This window comes from Tenrec ecaudatus, chromosome 8, assembly GCF_050624435.1.
Source record: "Tenrec ecaudatus isolate mTenEca1 chromosome 8, mTenEca1.hap1, whole genome shotgun sequence".
Taxonomy (NCBI): domain Eukaryota; kingdom Metazoa; phylum Chordata; class Mammalia; order Afrosoricida; family Tenrecidae; genus Tenrec; species Tenrec ecaudatus.
In genome coordinates, this window is record NC_134537.1 from 31,166,552 (window position 1) to 31,191,495 (window position 24,944).

General features: G+C 43.6%; 1 protein-coding gene across 14 annotated transcripts in view; it reads left to right on the forward strand.

The window, feature by feature from the left end:
- The window catches only part of LPP (LIM domain containing preferred translocation partner in lipoma), a 792,938-nt gene that overhangs the window by 587,907 nt on the left and 180,087 nt on the right, over positions 1–24,944 (forward strand). For all 14 annotated transcript variants that reach the window (XM_075556195.1, XM_075556197.1, XM_075556200.1 and 11 more), the window contains one exon: positions 16,770–16,896. In XM_075556195.1, the coding sequence (XP_075412310.1) occupies positions 16,770–16,896 (127 nt within the window). The remainder of the gene's footprint in view (positions 1–16,769; positions 16,897–24,944) is intronic.

A 24,944-nucleotide genomic window follows, 5' to 3' on the forward strand; every position in this document is an offset into this window, starting at 1 on the left:
CCCCAAAAAAACCACACGGTCCTTGCCCTCAAGGAGCGCACAGTCTATTGAGTTGCTCCTCTGACTTCCCCACTAGATTGTGAGCTCCTGGAGGGCAGGCACTTTTGTTCAACTGGGAAAAAAGCATGTGTTTCAGAGGTGGGCCTGTATTACAATCTATCTTTATTGTTTGTATTTTATCCCCCCAAGTTCACTGCTCTGGACATTGGGGCTCGACATGCTGATCTCATCCAGGAGTTGTCCAGATTAAGTACTAGGAGGATGGAGTGTGTTTCACCCCACGGCGGGAACTCTAGCCACTTCTCTCGCCTTCCGCCTCACTATGCCTGGCACATGCTAGGCATTCAGGACCCTTCTGATGCCTGATGTCTGGGAACTTGGAAGGTTTCATCCTAGAGTCTGTTGGCATCTAACGTACTTACTTAGCAAGTCCCTTGTCCTCTCAGTCAGTGATCAATATCATTTCTACCAGGCTGCAAACTAACATCAAGACCCATGTTGGGTGCTGGACTCTCCGTTCCTGAGTTGTGGGCAGGCATCTTGGGAAAGTCAGACCCAAAGTCAAAATAAAATGACGTGATTTCCTCTCCAGCCAAAATGCCATTATTTCATGAAGAGCAACAGATCATCTTGGCGAGAGAACCTGATTTGCCTGTGCCTGCACCCTCAATTGCATTTGCAAAGGAAGGAGTCCTTCCCAACGCAGCCTGAGACTGGGGGTGTTGCCTGCCCTGACCTCTGTTTGAAGCTTACTTGCTTTCAGAGCATGTCCACCTCCATTAATCTCACTCATTCCTCGTCACGTCTCTGCTGTCTAAGTGGCTGGGACTAACACTCCGCACTTTCTTCATCAAATCATGGGAGCAAGATGACCCAAAGGAGAGAAATAACTTGACCAAGAGCATGCATACAGGACACGGTGCTTCCTGTTAGTAGGAGGTTTTCTGCTGCTTCAGAGAAACTGTGAGAGGATATATTAGTACATTTGCCCTGACTGGCACATGACGGCATACCAGAGGATCACAGTTCCAGTTTTGGTTCAGTAAGGGGACCTTAAGAAATACAGGGAGAGATTTCTAAGACAGATATGCCCCTCAGAGCTATTCAATTGCTGTGTCTCTTCCCCACCATGAGTCACAATGTTGATCCCGTCCATTATTTGCAAAGCATATATTCTAGGAATCTGCAGATACACTTGACAGATTCTTCAACATGTCCTCAATGACCCGCCCTGTAAAGCTCACATAGTAGGTGAGCCCTGGAGGGCCTAGGTGACTTATGCTAGGTGACATGGTTACTAGGTGGCAAATTTGGGTCTCAACTTTCAGGCCCAGTCTGTGGTACACTGCATGATCTCTAAACTTCATGGCCTGATCTCCTTGCTGTTTGCTCTGGGTCAGGCTTTCCCTTTGAAAGTTCGAGCATGGTGAGTCCAAACCTATAAACTTCTGATTTCACCACAGAAATGCTATAATGAAGTTTCCTTTGAAGTGGAAAAAATGATATTGCTTCAAAGAGTCTACCCCACTTGTTTAAAGAGAAGTTTTCATGCATTTTCCAGTGTGGCCTCTAATTTTTCTCAATGTTCCAAAAATTATTCACTGTTCCTTTCATCTACAAGTTGGAATTGAGAGGTTGACCTAATTCTTATGTTCCCTCCTAGCACAAGGAATAGCACATTTTCAAGGATGATAAATAGCAGTGCAAAAATGCAGATGGGGGTCTATAAATACTTAGCGAAATCCCTACAGTTGGTGCCAGGTAGAGTGAGAGAGGAGTCAAAGTAGCTCCTTCCCTGCACCCTTGTGTCTCCTCTAGAGGTTGTTTAATGAGCAAGAACCAAAATGCTTGGTCCTCTTTGGTTGGGACTACCTGGAACAGAGAAGCAGACAGCCCATTGCGCTACTACCCTCTCCCTTCTTTTCAGGGCTTTACTACAGCTCTCTTTTCCTCGGAGAGTAATCCATGTCAGCTGTCTGTTAACCACAGTGCAGCCTGTGCATTCGTACCTTGTGTTTTTAACTTTATTGTTATCTTTACTAAAGGAAAAAAGCACTGGCCAATTTAGTACCCATCACTTTGTACCTGCTATTACGTGGATTGGCATCTGTTTATTTGGGCACAGGGGAGTAAGATACTAGTCAGGCATTGAGAAAGTGGTGTTGTTGCGTACCCACGAGTCAGTTCGGGCTCAGAGCAACCCTGTGTGCAACAGAAGGACACCCTGCCAGTCCTGCTTCAGACTCAAAACGGTTTGCATGTTCGAGCCCAGCATTGCAGCCACTGTGGCAGTCTAGCTCGTTGAGGGCCTTCCTCTCGCCTGACAACAGATCCCCAGTCCGAATCCTCACCGTGCCACCCTTGTAGCACCACACACAGCATGGCATTGAAGGCTGTGAACCACGGGGTCCGGTTCGACTCAGTCTGAGAACCCTACGTACACCTGTTTGTCTCAGTCTTCTCACTGTTGAGTGAAGAGAATAAGTAATGAACAACTAAGTCTGACGAGAGAAGGAGGGGCATTTAGCAACTAATAGCAATGGAAACATTTAGATTAAGGCTGGGCTCAATATACTGCAGCCAAATGATCATAAGGAGGAGGAAGGTTTGTGGGTCTGCTGTGTGCATATTGCCACTTACAGTGTACTTAAGCAATTTTACTTCTCCTGCTCTTTGCTTGTTGCAAGGATCTGAGTGCATTAGGGGGTTGCAGGTTGTTATACCCATCGGAAAAAAACTGGGCCCAGAGAGGGAAGTGTGTCTCTAAAGAGCATGAGTTAAGTTCATGGCTAAAAGCAAACATAAACCATGAGGTGGTTTTGCCTTGCTTTTTCATTGGGTTTACTTGGATAGAAAAGTAAGCTACTCTCCAAGATGGTGGATTCAGTTAAGAAGACAGAGCAGCACTTTGAGTTCTGACAGTATGGCTTTTATGATCATGTCGGCCTTGTCTGGTAGTGCCGTATGCTCACTGGAGCTGTGTCCCTGAAGAGGGCATGCGGGTCCTCCTGGAAAGTCACAGCTGGACTTTATATGTAAACCACTCCTGTGAATTAAAAACCAAAAATGCTTCCTTCGGGATCTCCACACGCCTTACATATCTACATTGCCCTGTAGGAGCACCCCAGGACTCCCCATTCTCCTCACCCTGTTCTTCCTTGGAGCACTGAGCTGTTATCCTCAGAAATCACTGTGGCTGCTCTCATCTTTATTTCCTGTGCTCCCATTAGTCTGGAGTGACCCCCCTAACCTCACGTTTGGACCGACTTTCCTAGCAGATAATTGCCCAGCGTTCTCTATTACAACTCTCTTCATGCACAGCACAGGTCGTGAGACTCACAGAATTGGACATAAGTGGACAGAAGCACAGCATATCCGTCAGATGTAGATCCCCCTAAAAGGAAGGAAGAGGACGCTGAACTTTTGTCAACTTGACTCACTCATGTGGCCTGTTTAGCAGAAATGTCGTTCTCGCTACATCTCTAGCTGTTCAAGTTCCATCTGCAGCCAAGACCGAGTTCAGGACCACCATCTTTTATGGATTTTCCTGTATATCCTCAACTTGAGCCATTTCCTTGATTTCTGGGTTCCCACAGCTCATGATTAAAACACTTTATTTGAAATGATAGATATTTCCACATGTCTTTTATTGATTTTCCTCGCACTCCTGTCCCAACTCCCGTTTCCTTCCTTTCTGTAGCGCGGACACTTAAAAGGCACTCAGGACTTGTACGTTAATTGAAAGTATTGTTTGCAATCATCTCTGTTATATTTAGGTTTCTTGTTGATCAGAAGCCTGTTTAAGGTTCACCCGCTTAAGTGAAGCATAGAGATCCTTCACATGATGTATATACACCATATCTTATGCAAATGTGCACATTATACAGTTTCATACCCTGTAGCCCCCCACATGTTACTTCTGTCAGTGTGATCTATCAGTGTTTTTTGTTTGTTTGTTTTTTACCAATTGCTGAGTTCCATCTCGATGTCTTGTCTGTAGACACATGGAAGGCTCAGGCGGCATCTTGGTCTGTGTTCACGGGCAACTTTCCTCCCAAGCCGCAGCCCCTCACCAGCTGACCTTTGAGTTTCTACAGCAGCCGCTATCCGGGCAAGCTCCCTTCTCCACTCTGCAAACTCTGTCTCATTCCAGCGCAAGAAAAAAAAATCACTTGTTCTGCTCCAGAAACAACCTGAAGCAGGGCAGCCTACCCCAGCCCAGGAGATGCGCTGGTCTGTGCACTCCGGGACAGAGGCCACTCAGCCCCCACAGCCATACATGTTCTATAGACACGGCTGACTGGCTGGCTTGTCACTGTGCATGGGATGTTTGCTTTGAAGCCATGGGCGCAGAGGGAATGCACATTTCCCACTCAAATAGGATCGGTCTGACTGACTGCCCAGGGACTCTGCAGGGCAGGGGCAGGAGGCACTGTACCCCTGGCATCCTGCTCTCAGGCTTCCTGGGGAGGCAGCATCTTAGAACCCAGATCCACGCAGGCCAAGTCCCCTGCCTCCCCTAGAACCAGTCCATGCTGAGGTGGTAGCAGCGTGCATATAACACGCCACCCTAGCCTCTGCCAGCCCATGCACACTGCACCTGGCACTGCATCCTGGGCTCCAAGGGTCTCATCACTTTTGTGCCCTGCCTCCGTTTGTCCCAGAGGAAACGCATAGTCTCCATTGTTTATTTTCTGATTCGTGGATACTGCTAAACTTGATCCTTGGCTTTCTGACTGTGGCCGACACCTTTCTTGTACAAATTTGATCAAACGTATCATTTTTGGACTATTGGATAGAGGTAAATGAGACTGAAAGCCCCTTCTGGAAATGTCACACGGCATGTACAAATATATCTACAGAGCAAACTGTGCCAGAACTGCTTTGTACCATTTCGTCATTTCAGTGCAGTGTGTGTTCACATTATTGACCGATGTGGGTGTACATTTCCAGGGGGAGAAAAGGTGCTACAACATTCTCGATACTTCATTACAACATGCCCATTTCACCCCAATTAGAATGATACTGTGGATCCTGACCTTCCTGCCCTCAACCTCCATTTCCTTGAATTGAAGAAGCAGTTTCTGAAATCAGTCTGGCTGGGTTCAAATCCTAGCTTCTTCCCCTACCAGTTCTGCCATCCTTAGCCTTCTAGAAGTCGATTTCCGCATCTGTAACATCGGGCAGCAAAAATGCTTGCCTCGTTGTATTCTTTCTAAAGTTAAAGAGGATTATGCATCTGCATATACAAAATAGTGACTCCATAAATGTGACTTGGGGTCTCTGGGGGTGCAAATGGTTAACACGCTTGTCTTCAGGTCACCCAGAGGCACCTTGGCAGAAAGTCCTGGCAATGTCCTTAGCTACTCAGAGTCAGCCGGTGAGACCATTCTGCTCAGCCACCCATGAGGTGGCCATGAGTGAGAACTGACAGGGTGGCAAATGGACAAACACTATTTAGTGTTGTGGACCCACCTTCCCCAGGAATTAGATCCGGCCCAGGCTCGGGAAAGACCCCAGGTGAGTGGTAAGTAAATGTTCTCTCCATTGTAACGGAAGCATTTCTATCTAATAGACAAAATGATTCGGGCAATGGGGTTAAGACGAAGGGAGAAGAGGCACGATTTGAGGTCAACCACTTTAGGGCTCAAAATGTCTCAATAACTGTCAGAAGCTCCATGGGGGCCCCCGGAGGTGGGGAAGCAGCCCCCTTTTTAAATCGAGGAAAATCAGACTTTCACAGGGAAGGCAGCAATACAGGCTGACAGAATTCTCTGTGGACCACATCTGTTGGTGCCAGCTGTTGTCAGTCTGTTTTGGCTCGCCGAGAATAACAGCAATAATTTTCACTTTATAGCAACTTCCATCTCGGGATTTCAGAATGCTGCATAAATGTAGATTAAGGCTCCCGAAATTCTCGTCAAGAATGAGCTGCTTTACAGGGCATCAGGAATGCGTCACTGCATGAGAATCTTCCACAGCAAAAAGAGGACCAGCCTAGTTTTAAATTAGACCTGGTTTCCAGGTCTGATCTTCCTTCTTAATTTCACCATTCACATTCCATCCAGACAACCTTGGAGAACTCAATTCCCCTCCTTGATGCTCAGCTTTCTCAAGAGGAAGGGATTCCTGGACCACTAAACGGTTACCACTGTGTCTTCTGTGTCTGAAACCCGGAGAGAAAGCAGCAGATCTAGAATGATCTCCCAACTAGATTACTGCTTGGCACATTTGTGGAGACCTAAACTCTTGAAGACATTCCCAGATAACTTTTTAGTATTTTTTGCATGTTTGCACCTGAATGCATCCGATTGTACCACTCCAGCCACTGGAAACTTCCCCTAGCCTCTAGTTTTTCACATGAAAGGGTGTGTGTCTTTTACTTGTTTTTCACTTTATAAATGCGTAAGTCCAGGTGCTGTTCATTATTTCCTCAGACTGCTATTAAATTTAGCACACACCCCCACCCCAGGCTGTATCAGAGATTGTTGAAGGAACTTGTCTTTTGAAGAGCAATTTTACATCTTTTCCTCAGTTGTGGATGGAGATCTAGAAAAAGCCATGCTTCTTCTTCAGACCATCTGTGTCACATTGCCTCTGGTTCTTCTTTCAGCTGGGCTGCCGTCTTTGTGCAGAGAGCATATATGGGGATGTAAAAGTAGTATTTGTTTTCAAATGGTTCCTTTGGTAGTTCAAGTTGGTATACTATTCAGGTAAACAACTCACTGCCATCAATTCAATTCCAATTCAATTCCAGTTTGAGATAGTTAAGGTTTATTGTGGCAACCTGGCCGATAAACACATGTGGGGTTAACTGCAGGGCGGAGGTATAAATGGCTCAGTGAGCCTCGCCTTTTGAGTTCTCGGGTCTCTTGCTTGCTGATGGTTGGACCAGGGTGCAGCTGCCTTAGCCCATTCCCTGCTCCAGCTGACAAGGCTCACTTCCTGCAAGATGTCCCCAAGGAGAAGCCACATGGACCTACCCCGTTGCCGCCCTGGGTGCTGGAGCAGCCGTGTGGGGACACCTGCCAGCGCTGAGATGCTTACACATTCACTGACTCAGCTTTCCTTCTGCAGTCCATGTCATAGTGTGTGTTTTGTGAGATGGAGGAGGACTTGGTGGATTGGTGTTGGATGTATGGCCTAAAGTTGGATTTAGGGACTTGGATAGCACTGTGTTGGAATGCCTTCTTAATGTATACTTACCCTTTATATAAAACTCTCTGTTATACATCTGAGTTTCTGTGGATTTGTTTCCCTAGTTGACCCAGACTCACACACAATTCATGGTGACCTTATAAGACAGGGTAGAACCGCTTCTGTGGGTTTCTGAAACTGTAACTCATTACAGAAGTAGAAAGTTCTCTCTCCCAGGGAATGACTGGTGGTTTCCAACTGCTAAGATCCCTAGAGATATTTAGATGTGTTATAAAATCCCTCTATAATGATAACTTGAGTAGACGGTTGTATGATGGCTAAATGTGCACTTTATAGACTTGGAAGCTGGATTCAAATGCCAGATTCGACTACTATCAAAGTCATTTGGGTACTCAGTTTTCCCATTGGTAAAATCAAGACAGTTACCACCTGATGGGGTTGTTGTGAATAATTAGTCCTTTCCTGTAAACTGTTTTGAACACTGTCTGGTACCTGCTGAGAACTTAGTCATTTTATGTGGTCTCAGAAATCAATAAACACAAACATAAAAATTTTCTGCCTTTTACGTGTTATTAAAAAATAAAAACACCCATGACCGTTGAGTCACTTGTGTCTCACAGTGACCCTCTAGGACAGAGTAGAACTGCAGCTTCAGTTTCTGAGACGGAGCATCTTTGTGGTGGTAAATAGCTTCGTCTTTCTCTGGTAGAGCGGCTGGTGGGTTTGAACCACAGATGTTTGGGTTAGCAGTGCACCACTTAATTGAAAATGCCATCAGGGCTCCTGAGTTCATGAAAAGGGATTAAAAAATACCTTTGACAAAATTAATGCTATTTACATCATGGTGGATGACCTATTGGAAACATTGAATGCTACAGGGCTTTAGATTCGGTATCCCAGCGTGATCCCCCTTCCACCCTTCCGATACTGAGTCCTTCATAGTCAGTCTCTCATCCACCTTCCTGCCACGTTTGACAGACTGTTTGTGAGCTTTAATAAAAAAGATTGTGCTCTCGTTAAATATTAGCACATACCATGTATCATCATGACCCTGACGTGGAGGTGCGTCCCCTCTTCCCTGCCTACTCTTTGCCACCCCTTACTCCCCCACTTTACCGATTTGAGTGCTCAGAGAAGGTCAGAAACACTTGTGAAATATTCTACAAAATAAGTGCTGGAACCTGGCATTTACACCAGCTTTTTTTCCACTTCCAATTCGCACGCTTTCCCCCTTATACCACAATCAGTGTTGCCGAAAGTAAAAGGGACCGCATTGGCCTCCATCCTCTGGGGCAATTAGCATCACGCTTTAATCAGTGAGGTTGACTGTCTTGATTAACCTTTATGATAGATCATGTAAGTTTCATATTTCTAAATGAATATATAGAGGCATCTGTAAATTAGTGGAAAAACACTGAGCTTGGATCAGAAGACTCATGTTTAACTCCTGGCTCTGCTACTTACTATCGGTGTGATTTTGGCTAAGTAACTTGACTTGCTTTAGAGAATGTTCATGTCTCTGTGGTTTTTGAACTTTGTACAGTGTTACATGATCTAGTATTACACAGGGGCTTCTTGTCGACTATAGGAAGAATATAGATATAAAGACTTAGTAGCCCTGTGATGGAGTAGAATGCCTCTCCGCGTTTATGAATTGTAGCCCTCTTTTAAGTTCTAATTACGGTCTCCCGTGACAGGATCCTTGATCATGCAGTGGCTGTATATTGAGCGGCTCACCGCACGGTCAGCTGCTCAAAACCACCACCTGCTCCTTGGGGGAAAGACAAGACTTTCTACTCCCGTAACAAGCCACAGTGTCGGAAACCCACAGAGGCAGTTCCATGCGGTCATGGGGTTTCTATGAGTAAAAATGGACTTCATGACAGTGCATTTGGTTTTGGGTTTCTTACCCTCCTGGTGGCTTTGTCTGACTCCTGGCAACCTTAGAGGATATAGTAGAACTGTCTGGGTCGATGAAACGCTAAGCGTTTATGGGAATAGAGCCCACTGCATCATTACCACTGGGAATCAGATTGCCCCAGTTGGCATTGAGTCTGGCTCATCTTGATGCCTTTTGGGTGTTCCTCGGCACACCTCTCTGTGCTGTGCATCCATCCGTATCACTTGTGGTTGCACTCAAGTGGTATTTGTACAAGCATGACTTATAGTTATGAATAATCATTATTTGGTATTTAATTGATATAAACTGTGAATGATTTGCATGGGCCAGCTCGTTTAATTTACGAGATAAATGCTCTAGACCTAATTTTATGATCGAGGCAACTAACTCTTCATGAAATTAAGCTGTTTGCCAAGATTGCACAAATGTTAAGTAGTGGATGTGGGATTTGAACCCAGGCAGGTAGAACCAAGAGCCTCCAAACCACACTGGGGTGCTGAACAAAGTTAAGCACTGGAGGACCCGAAAGTTGGGGCATTTGTACCAACCCTCAGGATTTTAGGAAAACAGGCCTGAAGATCTGCTTCCCAAAGGTCACAGCATCAAACCCCCCCGGGAGCCGTGCTGCTCTGCACACAGGGGCACCTGAGCTGGGATCAACTCCATAGCCTCCGCTCCACGCCGTACGGATTTGTTCCCCAGGGGATACGATGGGTTCTAAGGTTGGCGAGTCAAAACCACACAGCAGAAAGAACCAAGAACCATGGATGCCAAGGCCTGGCGATCTGCTTCTGTCATCAGCCAACAAAACCCTGTGGAGAGAGCAGTCCTAGGCTCTAACACATGGGGTCGCCATGAGTTGGAATCCACTGGCCAATAAAGAACAAGCGATGCCGATTACACTCAACATTTCATTTTCACCTTGTTCTTGATTTCTTCTTAGATGCCTCGATTTCCTGGCTGGATCACGAGTTCATGCAAAACAAGTGTGTCTCACTGCTTTCTTAGTCTCTAGGTAGCAATACTGGTGGTTAATGTGCCGTTTACTGGGAAAAAAATTTGGACATCATTCAAATACCTTGGAAACAGACTTATGAGTCTTTTCACGTCTTTGTCTCTGGGTGGAAGCTCATCTTCCCATGATGTTGAACTACTTTGATTTGATTTTCACAGGTGAAGCAAGAAACCTTTTCACTGTTATTTTCACCTAGCAGCTTTGCCCACCTCCCTAGCCCTGCCCTCAACTCCACTGAGATCAAGGAGCTCCGTGCATCTCCCACCGGGTGCACTTGTTTGCCGTGGATGATGGTATTGTTATTGAACAAAGCACATGCCCTGTCTCTGCATTGGAGTGTTGAGCAAGAACCACACTGACTCAAATGAAAACCACTGTGTGAGTGAGGTGAAGTACAGGGAGTTAACCATTTGTTTGCTGGGTTGCATTTCCCACGAAAATCTCAAAACCAGAAATTTACCTCAGCTATGGAAAGTGATGTGCCAAACGTCAAATTTGAATATGAAAACGGAAAATGGATTTGCATGTTATTTCGGTGTCTTGTGGCACGTCCAAGCACCTGCCAAGCCCACCAGATAGAAACAACTTGTACAGTAGGGACAGTGCGTGTGCCTATCGGGTTGGAAATATAAGTGTCACTCTCTCTGTCGCTCTGCCTCTCTCTCTCTCTCTCTCTCTCTCCCCCTCCAACAAGAGTTCATGCTTAACAGTTCTCAATTCTCTATTAAAGTGTACCTTTAATGTTCTGAAGGTAATTTTTAACTATATATTATGAGAATATTTTTTAAATGTTGATTTAAAAATTATTCACAATCCCATCATCCTGACATAAGCCTTCTGAGCATTTTGGGACATTTCCTTCTAGTAATTTTTTTCTACACCTATATCGATCCACTTCCTGGTACTCTTGCATGTGTTTTTTTACATATTTGGAATTATCAGATATACTATTTTAATATTATTCCAAATTTGTACCACTATATGGTTAGAAATCTGAGATTATCTAAACATCTCACAATAAGAGATTAGTCAACCCTCATCTTGAACAAATAGGGAATTAGAGCTACTGTCACTCGACCCAGGCAGGAGAAGCACCATGGAATTGCTTTGATGATACATCTTTATTAACAGTGTGCCATCGGATTAAGAATGGTTTCCTTATGGGATGAGACAGTGGGTTGTAGTAACAAACCTTTCTTCCAGCAGTGGAGCAACTAGAACTTTGCGTTCTTCACGGAATCAAAGATGAAATGTCTTCCAGGGGCCATCACTGCCCGGTGCTGCTGGGACACAGCAAAGACCGAGACGTGGTTTAGTTTGGGAACATAACTTTCCAAAGAAGCCTGTTATGTTTATCAGAACTTTCATGAGTCCTGATAAGGTGAAGGCACCCACTAGAAATCGTATCTCAACACATCAAATCCCTCATCCCGAAGCAGAAAAAACAAAGTCTAATTAATAGAGCAATACATGGAAGTTTTAGTCATAGTGTGTGGGAACAAACAGACTCTTTTAGCTTTCAATCTAAAGTGATGTTTGAGGAGAAAACATTGACAATCGATCTTCTCATCTTATGTCGACAACTTGCTTTCTCATTTAAGGAGGGTGACTGAGGGGGTAGAGAAAGGGCAGTGAAATGATACTGTGAATTCCATTACCAGGAAATCCTTTGATCCAGCGGCTGCTTAACCCTGAGAAGCTAAAGCCACTACTACATACCTTCCTGTCGTCCCTATTTCTTGCCTACCCTGGGGGACAGTATCAGCGGCCATGTCTTATCTGCCAGGAGCGCACCCAGGCAGGAAAGCATAAAATGAGCCTGCTCTGCTTTGAATAGCTTACGTAAGCCCTGTTTTACTATTTACCATCGTATCAAAAGCTGTGATGGGGAGAGATTAGCCCTTTGGAGAGCCAGCAAAGCAAGCCTTCACCAAATGTATTTCACAATTTATAGATAAAAGAATTCACTAAGTACATCTCTTGCTGAAGCAATCATTAATATGAAATTCAGGTACACCATACAGAAGTACCGTATATACTCGAGTGTAAGCCAACCCGAATATCAGTCGAAGCACCTAATTTTACCATAAAAACCGCATTAAAAATGTGCTGAAAAACTTGGCTTATACTCGAGTACATATGGTATTTTAATCGGCAGAGAGGAAAGAAGAGAATCAGTCACTAGAGAGAGATTACTCTGTAAATAATCCAATCTCAAAGTGAAAACCAAGCCTGGTAGCAGTTTCTGAGCTGTCCCTGTGCATAATTATAACTACCGCTGATTTGAGGGTTAGTGTTTTGCATTTTCTTCATAGGAGCGTAGGCATTCTTATTCTACATTTTATAGGTGATCAATCATTAATAGAGAAACAACTTCTCAGGGAACCGATGCGATGCCTGGGACATCAAGTGGTCGGAACAAGCATGCTCCAAGCAGAGAGACTCTGGGGGACCCTGTGGCCTGTGGTGACAGCAGAGGTGAAGAGAAGAGAAGCCACTTTCCCTACAGCCAGCTTGTGGTTAGGCGCCCTGGGTCAGTCCCGCCTCACCGTGACCCAGTGTACAAGTAAAGCAAACACTGGGTGGTCTTGAACCATCCTCACTGGCTGCCTGTGCGTGCGCCCATTGTTGACGCTCACTCTCTATCACGTGGAGGGTCCGCTTGGCCACTGACTCTGTTTTAGCAAATAGAATGCTTCCCCAAAGGCCTCCCGATCGCATGTTCAAGGTACCTGAGGCAAAACCCGCCCTTCTAAGGAGGATTTTGGTTATACTTAGAAAAAGTCAGATGTGTTTGTTCTTCAGACAGTCCGTGATAGAGAATATTCTTCACCGGCACCATAATTCAAAGACATCAATTCTTCTTATGTATATTGTATTCATTGTCCACTGTCCCATGCAAGTGAGGCAATTGAAGATAACATGGGTTGGGTCAGGCTCCTCCGAGTCCTCAAAATGACTTATTTTTGCTTTTTTAATATTCTGAAGAAGTCTTTGGCAGTAGTTTTATCCAGTGCAACACATCGGTTGATTTTCTGACTGCCACTGCCGAGGACATGGCTCGACTCAGAGGGTAACCCCCGCAGCTGCCTGAGGAGAGCCCATCCCTTTCTCTTGGCGGCAGGAAGCCGGCCTGTAGTCCTGCCATGTTGTTATTTACAGTCATCAGTCTTTGGCTAGGCTTTGGTTTTGGAACTTATGAATAGAACGGAGAACATACGTTTCTCCTGAGAGGAAGCTGTAAGGGATTTTCCTGTGTGAGTTTCTGGCTGTTAACAAATAGGCAATCCTCCCATCCTTCCTTCATTCTCCGTGGCTCCTTGCCTTGGGGCCAGTTCTTTTCTTTCTTTCTTTCTTTTTAAGCAAAAGGGAAGAAATTTATTGGAGCCCATATTGGGAGACCCGGGGGGGGGGCAGCAAACCCTACTGTGTAGGCATGCCCAGCAAAGAGTCATACCATTCACTGTACCCCCATGTCCCAGAGGGACTCCCCTTGAACCAAGCCCCAAGGCCCCAGGACTGGCTAGGGGTGGGGACAGGGGACAGTTCTTTTCTTCTGCAGTAGAATCAGTGTCCAACAGTCAACGACCCTTCTCCAGAAGGAGCTGTGCCTTCCATTAAACAGCCAGGCAGTGAGGGAAGAGTAGGTAGCCTAATTCCCTGAGAGTCAGAAAGAAGAGGCAGCCGCAGGAAATTGCAAAGTGCAAACTTGACACAGCTAAATAGGGGGAAGAAAAGAACAAAAATATCAGAAAAAATATATTTTTTCTGGCAGGCCTTCAGCTCCAAAACGGGGCTAATTCTACCTTTTGAAAAAGAAGATAATTTCAGTGTTTCTTTTTTCAAGAACACATAATTGAAGTCATTTTCCCTATGAGAGTAGGAACCTCTTGTACATCATTACAAATGGACAAGAAAAGCGAGCAGCCCTGATATCCAGAGCGATAGAGCATCCATTACCCTATAATCTCTCTGAGTATCTTGGCCGCCTCCTTTTCCCGATGTTTCATCTGACTGGGTGGTGCTTTGCCGGAAAGGTTTGGGATATGCATGAAGTTCAAGTTCTGGAGCACCAAGTATCTTTGCAATCAAGAGCCTATAAGGACAAAGGGGAAAATGATGGCCCATATCAAGGCCAAAATTGGAGTAAGGCAGGAAACTGACAAGGTGGCCAGGTACCGAGTCGAAGTTTTGTAAAAATAGTTCCTTTGCACACGTGTCTTTAAATATTTAAATGTTATCGCAGAGATTCAATGTGGAAGACTCCCCCCACCCTGGAGTCAGATGGTTTTGCCTTAGGGAAGACGGTTGATCATATTTCCTTTATTCTTTTGGGGTGGCAGAGAGGCTGCCTTCTCCATCCAAGGGGGATGGCAGTAGGCAGGTTGGTTAACCTTCCTGTGTTCTTGGTTTGAGTGAAAGTTCAGTAGGCTGCGGAAACCCTGTGACCTGCCCCCTGCTTACTCAGATGAAGAATGCTGAATGAAGCCCTGGATTGTTTCAGGGGGTGCTGACAAGTGCCCTCAGTATTTTCTGTCAGTGGAAACCTCCATAATGATGAGGTTTCCACTTACTCAGTATGTGTCTGTTTTTGCAGACTACAAAGTACTTGCAAATGTGAATACCTGTGATTTCACTATTGATATCTATGATCCGACATGAGGGGCGCACCAGAAACACTGATCGAATAGCAGCAGCGGAACCTTTGAAAACAGTTTTTACACATCAAGACACGGAGGGCAGGGAATGGAACTTACAGGCAGAGCTAGGGTGATAGTTAGCTGCGGCTTAGTTGGCTCTGACTCATGGGAACCCCTTGAATAATCTGACCTGACGGGTGTGGTCCATAACGTTTTAACAGGCTGACTCTCCTAAATCCATCACCCGGCCTGCCTTCCTAGGCTAGAAGCTCAGCTGAAACCTTAAGTCCCAGGATTAGACAGATTCTAAATAGTTGAGCCGTCTGTACTATAGGTCTCTGTGTAAGTACGGATGAAGTATTTCAAAATACTACGAACAACAAAAACTCTGCCGTCAAGTCTGTGTTGACCTCTAGCAACTCTATAGGATCGACAGGTGCAGCTGGTAGGATCGGACCTCTGATGTTCGCAGGTCACCCTTGATATGAAAACATGAAGGCCACTGAGATGCATGTTATCCTTAAACTAGGAGCGCTTCCTTGTGCACCAAGCATTCTACCCAAATGTATGTTGTTTATAAAAACCAGCCTTCACCATCGCGCTCTGACTTTTATCAGGGGCCTAGACCACACTGGGTGGTTATACCCACAGTAAGCCTTCCTGGGACTCTCTTGCGCCTCCAGCAAGGAAAAAAAAGAATCAATGAAGAACCAGCTGGTGGTATTTGGATATTTTCTATTTCCTGACACTTTAAAAAATTACACTACTTTTCCATATCATTTAAATATTTAAATGGGGAAAAAAGTAAACCACTTACTTACTCATCACTTTCGATCATTGCCTTTGAGCATATTATTTCCCCCGTCTCCCTCATTAAGCAGCGGATGGCTTTCCTTCACGTGATCCCTCTGGGCTCAGGTTCCTTCTCTCTTGTGTTTCCTATGACCATGTAAAACAAGGGAGGATGGGCATTAGATAGTCTAGTTGTGTGCCCAGGAAAAAGAGGGAACAGATTTGTGGGAGCGGTTTCATGTCTCCACTGTGGTCTCTTTTACTCATAGTTGTCTTTGCATTGCTAAATATACCATGATGCTGATTACAATTCTTAAAATATCATTGAGGGTGGTATTTGGAGATGTGTTGACTTTAATAAGATCAACCATGCTTGTAAAATCCACACGACTCTTTTTTGCCTAAAAACAGAGCCCTGACATTGGCTTAACCTTGCCTCTCTAACCTCATCTTCACTCTGAATCTCATTTGGTCAATTCCAACTCAGGGAACCCAATCGTATTGAGTAGGACTGCTGTTGGGGTGGGGGTGGGGGTGTCTCTGGGCTTGACCTTTCTAGAAGCATATGGTAGTCCTTTAGTTCCAAATTCTTCCCAGAAGGTTTGAACTATCAACGTTTCCATTTGTAGTTGAATGTTTAACCGTCAGAAACACGTAACTCCTCTTTTCCATTTCTCACTGTTTTGGGTAGAAAACAGGTTCTTTATAACCACGGTTCTCGAAAGCTCCATCTTCCTTCTTTCTATTTTTTTTAAGTTCCTTTCCTTTTTTGGTTCGTGTTTTAAAGTGTCTAGTGAACTCCAATTTATCCTTCAAGATCAAAGTAAGATTGCAGCCTCCCCCCAACTCAGGGCACTGATTTTGTGCCTGTGTGTGAGTACTTATATTTTATTGTAATGATCTATTTTCGTGTCTGTTTCTTCCTATACTGTGAGATGTCAAAGGCAGGAACCTTGAATAATTTGACTTTATAACTATAGTGCTTGCTATGTGACAGCCCCCACCCCCACCCTGAAGGCTAGATTTCTCCTGCTGTCAACGTGGGTTTCTAATGCCTGATAGATGATCCTGTATAAGGCAAAATAATAGGGCGTCTAAGGCCAGATACTGGCTAAGTAATGAAGCTGCTGCAGAAACACAGGTCTCCCCCTGGCCAACGCCACTGCTTTTTCCTCGGCAGTGCAATGCATAACTTCTTTGGATGGGTTGTTTGGGTTGTTGTCCTGAGTTGGATTTAAAGGCTGTGCTATTTTCTTCTCTTCAGGGTGGACACCCAGGGCCAATGGGTCCCCCAGCTGTTCCTCCCTCCTTCCGTCCAGAAGATGAACTTGAGCATCTGACCAAGAAGATGCTGTATGACATGGAGAACCCGCCTGCGGATGAATACTTCGGTGAGTGGGGCCAAGAGCGGACTTCTGAATCCAGCGTCCTGCTCTGATGGTCTTCCTTACGAATTAGAAGGTGTTTTCTTCTCCACTGGTAAAGTATTTGAGGCTAGATGCGTGGCGATTGGTATGTGTATGGCCCCCTCCCACTGAGCAATGCAGGGACTTCCTTTCTGAGAGTGTCATAAGTATTATATCCAAATATCAGTAGCAATGTAGAGTCTCTTGAGATTACCAACATTGATTTAAATGCATTAGTTTAGCTTTCCATCCTCCGTTCTTTTCCCTATGCAATTGTATATGTATATACAAAAACCAGCATGCTCTTGTCATGACGGTGGAACATCTATATTGGATTCTGAGATAAACTTTTAAGACATCATGTTAGAAATGAGAGGTCTATATTAAGGAACATTAAAAATGAGGAGCTAGCATGCCAAGTTATATATGCTTTAAATACCATCACAGTAAAATCCGTAGCAATAAAGAAACGCAAATTGTGTGGTGCATCTAAGTGGAACACTGACAAGCTGCTCAGCTAAGTAGTGTCTGTGCCTTCCAGGATTATTCTTTTACTACTGATTAGTTTAGGCAACTGGACAGAAAGACCCTTTATTTTTTGTCTTATGTATAATATGTAAATAATAGCTAACTTAAACTGTTTTGAATGTTGAATGGAATGTTTATAGAAATCACTTAGCCAAGTTCTTGGCATGTCTAATACAATCAATAATCAATGTTCCCCTTGCTCTTTTGTGATTACAGTTTATTTAAGAAAATAAGATATACCCACATAAAATCTATTAATAATACCTGATTTGAATTTAAGTTCCTGGCAGTGATAAAACAGATGTTTACCAAGCGATATAAAAACATTGCCAAATGAGTATTACTAGCCTGATAATCTGGATATAATCTGGGATAATAGCAGAGAAAATGGTTCAGGGCATCCTTTCCGGCCTCCTCTGAGCTCCCCTTTGCTAGAAGTGGAGCTCCGACACACCTCCCGCCGCCATCTTCTTTGTCTTTTCTGATACCAGCTGTTCCTCCCATGACTCTCCACTTTGCTCCTGATTCAGTAGTTTGTAGCAAGGGCCACAGAGACTCACCAACAGAATTTACCATAAAAAAATGGTTTAGCATTTCTTTTCTCCATATACAAGGAAAAATAAGATAAACATTAGTATGGTTTTTTACAAATAATTTTGTTTATTTTAATGAAACTTTTACAGGCAACGTTCATTTAAAACCCATATCCCAGGTCAAACGCGCAAATATCATCAAAGAGAGCAGTTGTCATTGAGTACACTTCTGCGTAAATAGCTTTCTTAATTGTTATTGAGACTTAGAACCTTTGAGGATCTGCTGCCAGGCAGCTCTCCTGCCGCTGTGCCTCACAGTCCTATCACCTTGGCAGCACCCATCTGCTCTCTTTCATTGGTCTCTTTGCTGAGGCCTCTTGTCTCGGCCTGGCTTCTTGGCTCTGGTCCCATCATCGTTGTGCCACAATCTCTGGTACCTCTGGTCTTGGCCTGTAACTCTTCAGACAGTGATGTGGAACGTGTTCCACTGGGGCATTTCTTTGGATGCTCATGGACATCTTTCTCTTGGCTTCTGGGGTAGGTCTCGTACACAAAGGGATGGCATGGATGGTCTTGTGGTTGTATTTCAGGAGACCACAGCCCCCTCCCCCAAACAATGGGTAGTCTTGGTTTAGACCCTCTGCTCAAGTGGAGACTTCATCTCACCTTAATCCTGTCTACTCCCATAGCAAAGAAATACCAAACTCACTGCCATGGAGTCAATAATGACCCAAAGTGACCCTACAGGACAGGGGAGCAATGGCCCCGTGAGTTTCTAAGACAGTATTTTTACTGAAGAAGAAAGCCCCATCTTTATCCTGTGGGACACCTGGTGGTTTTGAACTGCTGACCTTGTGGATCAAAGTCTAACACGTAACCACTATACCACCTAGGCTCTTCTCATAGTAAAGAACTCCTACAATGGGATTATAGCCACAGGCATAAAGGCCCGAATTTATCCTGAGAGACGATGACTAGGAGGGCCATATTAAGTAATTGACTACATCTGAATAGCTAACCTTTATTGACTATTTATACTATGACAGAGACTGAGTCTCTCATGTCATCCTTATAAGAAAACTTAAGTTGGATGCTCCTACTATTTCTAGATGAGTAAATTGAAGCACAAGAATATGAAATCATTTCCTCCAAATCGACAGTTAATGATTTGCCTTAGAAACTCAGTTCATGGTTTGTGCATTTAAATGCCACATCAGGGGGCATCAGGAAGAGGAAGGCCTCGAGAAGATAGGCTGACCCCACAGCTCCAACAGTGCGCTCCAACATAGGAACCCCTGGGAGGACGGTGTAGAAGTGGACAGTGCTTGCTTCTGTTGTGTGTACGGTCACTACAGGTCGGAACCGACTTGATGGCACCTAGCAACCTACTGAGAAGAAGTTTCATGGATATCCGCCTTAGACAAGTCAAAAGTAAAGACAGAGTTGGCAAAATATGAGCCAAAGCCTGAACTCAAGGAGAGGGTATTAAATCCAGGAAAACCCACCAACTTATTTGCAAACTATTTTGTTAGGTGCTATGGGGGGTCTGTGGCGATGAACAGACATGAGTTTCCCTTGAAAGCATCTACATCCCACTGCCATCAAGTTGATTCTAACTCAGAGTGTCCCTTATGTAGACTCCAATGACTTTCCTTGAGTCTACAGCCTCATCTCTCCACCAAAGAGCAGCTTGCATATTTAAACCACCAACCTCATGGTTAGCAACCCTATTCCTCACCCACAATGCCACCAGAGCTCCTTGGGATGCTCATAATATGACATCTGTCAGGGTCTTGGTGTATTAGAATGCACATGGAAATTGTAAAGTAAAAAGAAAGATAAGGTTAGTGTTCATGGAGTAGACTTTACGTAAGATATTATAATTATGCTAATAGATATTTTAGAGGGGGAAATAGTAGAAAAGTAGGATTATTCCTGATGGGGTAATTTTTGACATAATACTGAAGAAATCCGTTAGAGTGCCCGTGTGGGAAGTAGCAAATATTAGGAGATAAAACTAGAGAAGTCGATAGGATCTATCTAGAGGGGATTTTTAATTCTTGGCTAAGAGCGCTGAGCAACATCCATCTTTCAGTTGGTTGTGTTGTACTCCCGTGGCTGACAGATTTCAGCAAAGAGTCTAGACTGAGGAAGAGTAGAAGAAAGGTCTAAAAGTCAACTACCAAAAAATCTGGCCATGAAAAGTCCTATGTATAACACTAAAATCCTATCCAATCTAGTGCTGGAAAATGAGGTAGAGTAAAACCATTGGGACCTTCATGTGCTATGTGGCAAGACTCAAAAGGGATACGAAGTATACAAAGTAGTATTCAAGGAAAATGGGACGTTGTCGGAAATGAACTAGAACACTAGGAAGAGACATCCTATGTGGTAGAAAATCCAGGAAAACGATGTCAACCCTCAAATGACAGATGGACACAGTAGCCACAACCACAAATTCCAACATGATTATTACATGCGATTGGGAAATGTGTCAGTCTCTTATACATCAGGCTATCATAGGTTTAGAGCCAACAAACTAAGGGTCACGACTTTTCATGATTAGTCACTGCACCTTGGGATAAATACTATGGGAACTACTGGATAGATAAGACTTCAAAGGGCTAGAATGCCTGGGTGTGAATGCCAGTTCTACCTCTTACTAGCCAGATAAAGGCATTATGCAAAGGAGTGATTGGCAGAATTTCTGATAACCTGTCTACTCCTTAAGTATTTCCTGATCATCTGCTCTGTGCCTGCCATAGAGCTCATGGGTTCCTGTGGAGCATGTAGGGAGGCAGATAGGTTAGGGAACATTAATTCATGCTACCCTGTTTCCCTGAAAATAAGACAGTGTCTTATATTAATTTTTGCTCCCAAAGATACGCTAGGTCTTATTTTCAGGGGATGTCTTATTTTTCTATGAAGAAGAATATGGCACACATTTATTGTTAAACAAAAAAAGGAAATTTATTACCTGTATGCGGTACTGTAGTAGTTCTAATCACAAACCAGCATAACCAGACAAACTGTGAATCCTATCATATCAAGAATTTCTTGTTTCTACCATTATTTCCACGTACAACAATCTATGGTACATTTACTCATTTATTCAATGACAGTCATGTCATCATCTTATGGAACCTCATCACAACAATCCAAACCCTTATTTTCGGGAAGGTCTTATTTTCGGGAGGGGGTGTCTTATACTTCAACGAGAGGCAAAAATGTCAGTAAGTCTTATTTTGGGGGGAATGCCTTAATTTGAGGAAAACAGGGTAGTACCCTTGCTAAAATCCATGCAGTATGATCAAAGCATGATGTGAGCCCCGAAGGTGAGTCCATAGGTCTGCCTGAAGATAGTTCATTATACTACAGGATATTTGCATGGAGCGGGCCAGATCCGTGCCAGATTGCGAGTCTTCTCTTGCTCTTCGTTAGAATTGTACCTTAAGTCCATGCTAGACCAGAAGTAGTCTTGACAAACACTTCACGAAATGATCTTTCTTCTTTCCTCCTTCCAGCTCGAGGCCTATCTCAGTCACAGCTCTTACTGGGCTTCTATGTCACTCTGCCTGTTTACTGCAGGCGTTTTCGTTCAGACTTGCCGATTTGCTGAAGGTGATCAAATGTTTCCATTTCAAAGATCTCCTGGATGCCAAGCGGCCGTGGAAACGAGCAGAAACAAAGTGGAAATAAATAAATGACGCCAACAATAAATGGATGGCCAACAATAAATGGATTCTCCTGCAGCCATGTTACTTACCTTCATTGTCATTCCATGCCTTCTCCTGTTTGTTTTTTCCGTCTTTAGTGGAAAAATTCATGAATGAATTGGGTTCCCAGCGCCCCTTTGGGAGCCTTTCATCATATGTAACAGTTTTTCACTGTAATTAAGGAATGATTATAATTATGGTACACTTCAAGGTGTTGAAAGAAGGTATCAACATAACTCACAGGCTACTTTTTTAAACTCTGTTCCTCTCATTCCATTTTTCTTTAAAATTATTTAACGGGGGGCTCATACAACTCGTATCACCATCCATCCATCCATCCATTGTATCAAGCACATTTGAACATTTGTTGCCATCATCATCATTTTCAAAATATCTTCTTTCTACTCGTGCCCTTGGCATCAGGTACTCATTTTTCCCTTCCCTTTCCCACCCTCCCTCAGTCATGAACCTTTTATAATTTATAACTTATTATTTTTTATGTCTTACACTGATCAATGTCTCCCTTTACCCACTTTTCTGTTGTCCATCTCCCTGGGAGGAGGGGGTTATATGTAGATCATTGTGATTGATTCACCCTTTCTTCCCCTACCTTCCCCTTCCTCTCCTGGTATGGCTACTATCAGTATTGGACCTGAGGGTTTTATCTTTCTGTCCTGGAGTCCCTGTGTTTCTAGCTCTTATCTGTACCCGTGTGTATGTTCTGCTTTAGCCAGATTTGTAAGGTAGAATTCGGGTCAGGATAGGGGTGTAGGGGCTAGGAAAACATTAAAGAACTGGAGGAAAGTTGTATGTTCTGTCTGTGCTACACTGCACCCTGACTGGCTTGTCTCTTCCCATGACCATTCTGTAAGGGGATGTCCAATTGCCTACAGATGGGCTTTGAGTTTACACACTGTACTCCCCCTCATTCACAATGATATGATTTTTTGTTCTGGGTCTTTGATGCCTGATCCTATCGACACCTCATGATCACACAGGCTGGTATGCTTCTTCCGTGTGGGCTTTGTTGCTTCTGAGCTGCTTGTTTATCTTCAAGCCTTTAAGACCCCAGATGCTGTATCTTTTGATAGCCGGGCACCATCCAGCTTTCTTCAATACATTTGCTATACACCTGCTTTGTCTTTCCATGGGTTACTTTTTAACTACAAAGGGCACAAGGTACCTTCACAGTGGAGAGGCCTGGTGAAAACCATCATTATTTAAGTAATGAAAATGTAACAGCTCCATTAATGGGACAAATGGTCACATGCCACCTGAGTGTGTAGTAGGAAGTACACCATCACCCATGTAATGTTCTTGTCAAAATGTTTAACCTGAGTCTAATTGTGAGGAATTAGTCAGATCCTAATGACAGCATGTTTCTCAAATTAACTGACTTAGAGGTTTCAAAATTACTTGCTGTAAGAAAAGTTAGGAGATTGAAGTGGTGTATCATTCAAATGCCGGACGTGACATGTGATTGTCTTTTTGATAAGAACTATGAAGGATTTGGATGAGAAAGAGAAAACTGAATATGAACTATATATTAATTATAGCAATTTTAATTCATTGCATATGTGAATACTACGCTCTGCTTATACAAGATAGAATTGTTTCTAAAAAACACTGTGCTTGAAGTATTTAGAATAAAGTATTCAGATATCTAATATATATATAAGAGTTTCAAAAAGTTCATAAAAAAGTCTATTATCTATTTCATTTTCCACAGAATTTTTAAGGCCTCTCTTAAGTATGATGGGAAGTCAAAATGCTGCTACTAATGTTCCAGTGTGTAGATGGGTTTATTCCAAACAGAGCGCATTTCTGTGATCAGTAGTTAGATGCAGACAAGTTCTCTCAGTAATCCACTATATATACTCGAGTATAAACTGACCCGAATATCACCTGAGGCAACTAATTTTACTACAAAACTGCATTAAAATGTGCTGAACAGCTTGGTTTATACACGAGTATGTGTGGTGCTTGTTTTAATACCCTTACGTCCTTTAAAAAAAAAAGCCAATCAAAACCGTGTCTTCTGAGGAAATCTACTGGGCCAGTTAAATTCAAAGCAGAGAGGCCATCTCAGAAAGCCATGGCAGTTGTTTTTATGGAGTTCCAAAGGTGTAATCTTGATATATTTTCTCAGAGGACACAAGATGACCACAGGAATGTAAAATGAAGACGTTTTAGGAAAATTTAAAACTCTTGGGGAGAAGCCAAGGGAAAATTTTTCGTCGCAACAATGCGCCTCTTTATTCTTTGTAGGTGACACGGGTTTTCCTACAATAATTTGCTTGGGAAACCTTACCTTATCCCACCCCCACTGCCTTGACCTTACCTTTTTTTTATTCCCCATTCTCAAAAAAAAAAAAAAAAAGTCCAGGATTTGAGTCACAGAAGGGAACCAAAACTGTTGTTTAGACGCAGTATAAATCAGAGCACAGACTTCTTCAGGGGAGGCTTAGAGAGGTGGGTCCCTTCTTCAGAAATGATTAAATGTAGATGGGAGATCTATCAAGCTTCATGTTTTGATTTTTTTATAAAATATTTTTATGATTTCTGTAGCAATACATTTTACGTGTGCGCGTGTGTGCATGTATGTGCACGTGTGTGCGTGTGCGCGCGCGCGTGTGTGTGTGTGTGTGTGAAGGCAGCATTAGTTCAGATTAAAATACTTAAGGTTGTTAGAACGCCCCAGAACAGCCTTTTAGAGATAAATTATAAGATTCAAGTCACATTTCTCTGCATTATAAACAGGTCCATTTTAGTGACTATACTACCAACAAACACAAAAACCTATTACTGTCAAGAAAGAAACCCACATAGGGTTTCTAAGACTGTAGTGTTTCCAACAGTCGACTGCCTCATCTTTCTCCTGCCTAGTGACTGGTGGATTTGAACCTCTAATCTTTCACTTAACAGCCAAATGCTTAACCATTGAGTTTCTCAGGGGTCATTGATGACTACAGGACATCTTAGAAATTTCCAGTTGTTGTACATCTGTTGCACTCTTTTCTGCTAGATAGATGACTCGGGTGATGGTTAGGTCAACAGCAGGTATTTACCAAGAGTCCACCAGATTACAAAGTCCTCTTAGCACTGGGCTCTCACTGGCAGCTAGAAGGGTGATGTCTGGTTTCCCCTTTGCAGGTGAGAAAGCAGATTCAGAGGCGCTCCACCAGTTGCTTAGGGTCAGGTAGTTCATACGTTTGGGAATTTGGACTCCCTCTCCCAGTCTCGAGTCTGCTCTGAT